Here is a 5,437-nt window from a genome sequence, read left to right as displayed (position 1 = left end):
ACTACTACACGTAGAGCTTAGTAATAGAGGAGATATAGCTATTTATAACTAAGTATTGGACTATTTTATTAAATAGAGCGTCTAGGGCCTCTTCGTCCTATACCTCTTCCTCTTTTATAGCTTCCTCCCCTATAGCTACGGCTGCCCCTATAGCTGCCTTTTCCCCTAGTAGCCCTCCTATAGTAGTTTTCTGCCTCTTCTTTACCCGCTTACCATCTTTCTATATCTCTTTCTATTTTAGCTTCCGTCTTTAATAGCTAGCAGCCCGCGATTCTTAATTAATAACTTATTACTCTAAAAATAAGTAAAGCTTATCTTCTATTACCTAGGCGCCGTCTATATTACCTTTTAGTCTTATGTACTAGTCTTTCCACTCTTTCTACTTTAGCTCGTACGCCCTTATAGTATTCTTTAAGCGCTAGGCCTTATAAATATCCTATAGCCGTACTATCTAGGCCTTAAATTCGTTCTAGAGGAGGCTATAGGGGGAGGAAGCTAAGGGGGCTTCCGTAGTAGACTGTAGGGTAAGAAGATTCTTAAAAGACTCTATATCCGCAAGAGGTAAGGGGGCAGACGCGTGAGCGCGGTATGGGTAAATAAAGCTACCGAACGCGTAAATATTAATAGAGAAGGAGAAGAAGAGGGCTCTATATTATAGAATTAGAATTATAATAGGCCTTTCTATATAAAATTAGAAGCCCTGCGCGAGCTAAAAGCTAGCGCGGGTATAAAAACAGTAGTGTTATGGGACTTACACGTTCTTATGTCTCTGCGCGTTTTAACATTCTTAACCCATGCTTACGTTCGTCCCAAGACACCTACACACGTTCCCCTATAACCCCTATTTATACCCGTACCTAACCTGTTCTATTTCTATATCTAAATGTCTTTATATTAACTATATATAGTTACGCGTATATAGCCTTCTTTAATTACTACCCTGTTTAGTATATTGTATTCCAGCTTATGCCTACTTCCGTAATACTATATTTAGATCCCTTTTCTATACCTAGCGGGCCTATAGGCTACTAATTATGGAGCATGCCTTTCTACGCCTATAGGGTAGATATAGGAGCTACTAGCTACGGGTAGACTAGGACGCTGGGGTTCTAAACTGGTATAATAAGTCTCCGCGCTAATTTGCATACAGACCTAATAATAAGACACCGCGCTAATACGCCTGCGACCTTAATGGCTTATACCCTACTACTACCGCTTATAAATAGGTACGTTACTGCCCCTCGGTTTAACCTAATAGCTTATATCCTACTGCTATATGAATATAAACACGAACACGGAAGCTAGTATCTTACTACTATCCTATTAACCTATACGCACTACCCTATGTACCGACAAGACCTTGCGCCAATATGCCTGCGAAACGACCCCAATAACCTATTATGCCAATACGCCTACAACCCTATTGCTTATATTGTACTGCTGCCCAAATATATCGCTTGTATTATACTGCTACCTAAACTAACAAGCCTTATGCCGATACGCCTACGAGCTAAACATAATTAGGTAGAGCCTCGCTCCCTAAACTCTTAAACCTATTGCTTATATTATACTACCGCATAAACTAATAAGCCTTATGCCAATATACCTACGAGATAACCCCATTACTAGTACCGTACTGCTACTATATAAACTAATAAGCTCCGTGCCGATTTGCCTATAAAACCTAAACCTATTACTAGTATTATACTGCTATATAAACCGATAAGCTTTATACTAATCTGCCTATAGAACCTACGCTAGCACTATACTACTACTAATAAGAACCTGCCTATAATATAAATACTGTACCGCATTAATAAGAACCTGCTAAGAATATGCCTTACTATAACCACGAACACCATACTATACTGCTGTTTAGGCCAATAAATACTGCCTAAAACGCCCATTTTAGACTAAAAATTGGGGTAATTTTTTAGGGGGACCTAGAGTATAGGAAGGGAGGCTATAGAGCTACTAGAAGCAAAAAAGGGACTATATAAGCTTTAGTAATACGTCTCTAAGCGGCGAGAATAGGAGTGTAGCTGGCGATAGAAGCTAGGCTATGCTTTAGGCCTAATAAGTTAGTGGCCTAATAATTAAACATAGAAGGACTAAACTAGAGAAGCCTATGTAACGGAGGACGTAGAAGGGAGGAGAAGGCTAATAAAAATTTTTTTCCCGTATTGGGTTTTTTTTGGTATATATAATACGCCTCGTAGGAGCTCGGAAGTAAGGGGGGGGTACTATTACAGGACTTATACGTTTTCACGTCTCTGCGCGTTTTAATGTTTTTAACCCATACTTACGTTCGTCCTAAGACACCTACACACGTTTCCCTATAACCCCTATTTATACCTATACCTAACCTATTCTATTTCTGCATCTAAATATCTTTATATCAACTATGTATAGTTACGCGTACGTAGCCTTCTTTAATTACTACCCTATTTAGTACATTATATTCCAGCTCGTGCCTACTTCCGTAACAAGTAGAGGGTTGGAAAATAGGTTTGTTAAGGCAACAGTAAGGTCGATGGCGCGCGACAAGGACCTCTATACTAACCTAGTACTAACCTAGGCCTCAAAAACGCGTCTAAAAAGTAGGGGCCACCACCAAAGGGGGGGGGTAATATTTGAACGATATGTCGCAGACCTTGGGGGGTCGTGCGTAACCTGAGGTTATGCCAAGCCTAACCCGGACCTCCGATACCTATATTTGATAGCATCTCCCTCATTGTTTTTATTATCGTCATCGCCGCAATCGCTCTTACTAAGCTCCCCTTCCTGCTTATCCTGTTCCTCATCCTTTTCCTCATCCTTTTCTTTATCTGCATTACCTGTTATATTATAATCTTTCTTGGCGGCGGCTTTGGCGGCGGCTTTAGAAGCAGCTTCTTCCTTATAAATTGTTAACGTTAGGATCGACGCCTCGCTGGAAGGCCTTGGGCTTTGGGCGCCCATATCAGGACTTTAGTAATATCAAACGCCTGTGGCTTCGTGAACTATCGCATATCCCTTCTCTTCCTCCTATATATGCGACTTCTTTATACGGCCTCCGTGCTTCCTCGCAACCTTATTATAACGCCTATACCATTAGCCGTAGACTTTAAATCGCTTTTGCTGAGAGGCCTAGCTTACCGTAGGCTCTGGCGCGGAGTCAGACTTAGCTTTGTAATAGGTAAGAGGCTCCGCCGGAGCTTCATCCGGCTTCGTCTTTTAACGCTTCTTTTTTTAGCTTTAAGACTAATGGGCGCGCTTTTTAGGGACGGCAGGAGCCTTACCCGCAGAACGGCTATTGCCTGTAAGACTACTACCCCCACTACGCGACGATCGACCGGTTAAAATAAAGGCCTCCATTAAGTTAACGATAGGCAGAAATAAGGGCAATTGGCAATAAGGATGAAGCAATAAGCGCGATGCGATGAGCGCGACGCGACGTATAAACGGGCTCTTGAATCAGTAAGGGGGTAAACTTTGACAATTAAGTGGCTCTAGCTCTCGTGCGTGGCGCCTTACCCAAAACCTTAGCACCAAGACTCTATACTAACTCAATTGGTTTAGGTGGTTAACCGGTTGAGCGGAATTTTCCATAACCAACCAATCGGAAGCCAAAAAAAGCTTCAACCGGTTGCGATTTTGGAAGCGTAACCAACCAACCAACCAAAACTTCAACCAGACCAGTGACATCACTGTGGGTGGATAGCCTGTGCATTGTCCAGGACGATGAGGAGCAACAGCAGCATCAGATAAACCAAATGGATCTCATCTATTCTTGCGCCCTCTTAACGGTTATCTGTGCGCCTAATAGACCATCTCTTAGTCCAACAAAATACGATGGCCTTCCGGGATGCCATCTCAGGTTCGGAAGACCCCAGCAGGCTATAGAAGACGTTTCCGGGCTGCGTCTTCAAACCAGTTTTCTGGACATCGACTCGGCTATAGGGCCTAGTAGGTGGGCTACTCGTGCCTGGACGTTTCAAGAACAAATGCTCTCGTCGCGCAAACTCTATTTCACAGACACTCAGCTATATTTCGAATGCTCATGTGCAGCGTTTTGTGAGGATGGTGTTAGAGAGGGGACATCACAATTAGCACGCTGCTTTCCAGGTTCAAATTTGTTTCACAAGGACCGGAATGTTCAGTATCCCAGTACAAACTACGGTATCACATTCGTTCCTCGCGACTCTAACGTACAGACGGAAATTGCTTTTCAATCCTACCTCAATTTGGTCTTGGAATATACCAGAAGAGAGATGAAATATCCAGAAGATGCCCTCCGCGTATTCCAGGGTGTAATGACCGCGTTTACAAGAGCAACGGGGATGGAGTTCATTTTTGGATTGCCCGAGCCATTCTTCCATGATGCTCTTCTCTGGGTTGGCAATGCTTCGATATCGCGAAGGAAATTCGCAAAGTACAATGGTAAAATGGTTCCCATCCCAAGCTGGTCATGGGCAGGATGGAATTGGTCTCCTGGAGCAATTGCCGTGGATGAATTCAAGGATTTTGTCGTTAGACCAGAAGTAGACTGGGTTGGCGTTCTGCAGGATGGAACTCAAATCAAGCTGCGCTGCACAGTTCTAGAACAAGAAGACGACCCAGCTCTGGAAGAACTGAGGTCTAGAGAACGTTGGATACGTCCACCAGAGACGGCGCCCGACTCATTTCTAGCGTCCATTCATTGGCAAGAAAAGGACTACCTTTTGCAACCAGATTGGCACATTCTTAATTATCTGATTTGTTGGACTAGAGTTGCTTCGTTTACACTTCGTGGGGACGTCGTGGATGGCGTTCTTCAGAATTACAGGGCATCGTTCAAGTTCTGTAAGCTGCTAATTATATCGGATGACTTCGGACACTCTGTGGGCTCAATCATAATGGGGGAAGAATGGAAGAACGAAAAGCTTCGGCATCCGCAACTTTTCGAATTCATGCTTCTTTCCAGGCTGAGGCGTAAAAGTGGAATAGTGTTCTTTGATGAGGCTATTTTCTCAAATAAGCCGTGGGGACACGTTGTTGTTATGCTTATTGAGCGAGATAAAGACGTTGCAAGACGTTTGGGAGTCGGTGTAATACATGAGGATGCATGGATAAAAGCATTGCCAATTTCAATGCTCATTAAGTTAGAATAGCTGGTCAGATAAGATTTAGTAGAATCGGCGGTCTGGGTTGTACCTAAAAATTTTATATTATTATTTATGATACAGACTATTCATTCATAGTCTCTACCTGACGGAGGATGGTTACTGCGCTGCCACGGGAATTAATCTCTCATGCTAAAATTATTTCTATTGCACTTCGAAGGATGTGGTAAATTTCATGCTATGGAGCTCGCGTGCACCTATGCCCAACGCCGAGTTCCCTTTGACCTTCAATGCAGGAGATTTCGACGTCCAGCCAATTCCAGAGGGCGTAAACCGTTATTCTGGTTTCTATT

At 43.1% G+C, this 5,437-nt stretch overlaps 2 protein-coding genes across 2 annotated transcripts; one reads left to right on the top strand and one right to left on the bottom strand.

The window, feature by feature from the left end:
* Positions 1–2,555: 2,555 nt before the first annotated feature.
* On the bottom strand, positions 2,556–3,438 carry K441DRAFT_656642 (uncharacterized protein). Its single transcript, XM_067648037.1, has 3 exons — positions 3,282–3,438; positions 3,139–3,222; positions 2,556–3,085 (listed from the first exon to the last, which is right to left on the bottom strand). The coding sequence occupies exon 3, from the start codon at positions 2,959–2,961 to the stop codon at positions 2,680–2,682; it is 282 nt and encodes a 93-aa protein (XP_067506168.1). The 5' UTR covers positions 2,962–3,085; positions 3,139–3,222; positions 3,282–3,438; the 3' UTR covers positions 2,556–2,679.
* A 257-nt stretch (positions 3,439–3,695) lies between these two features.
* On the top strand, positions 3,696–5,200 carry K441DRAFT_694741 (uncharacterized protein). Its single transcript, XM_067652743.1, has one exon. It carries the CDS (start codon positions 3,756–3,758, stop codon positions 5,130–5,132), a length of 1,377 nt encoding a protein of 458 aa, XP_067506167.1. The 5' UTR covers positions 3,696–3,755; the 3' UTR covers positions 5,133–5,200.
* Positions 5,201–5,437: the final 237 nt, after the last annotated feature.

The sequence above is a fragment of the Cenococcum geophilum genome (assembly GCF_001692895.1).
Source record: "Cenococcum geophilum 1.58 unplaced genomic scaffold K441scaffold_12, whole genome shotgun sequence".
NCBI classification, from domain to species: domain Eukaryota; kingdom Fungi; phylum Ascomycota; class Dothideomycetes; order Gloniales; family Gloniaceae; genus Cenococcum; species Cenococcum geophilum.
Note: the sequence above shows the minus strand (reverse complement) of the source record. Positions and strands in the feature narration are given on the sequence as shown.

What these genes read in the sequence shown, in the direction of transcription:
- K441DRAFT_656642 (XM_067648037.1), bottom strand. Translation starts at nt 2,961, where the DNA reads ATGGGCGCCCAAAGCCCAAGGCCTTCCAGCGAGGCGTCGATCCTAACG.
- K441DRAFT_694741 (XM_067652743.1), top strand. Translation starts at nt 3,756, where the DNA reads ATGGATCTCATCTATTCTTGCGCCCTCTTAACGGTTATCTGTGCGCCT.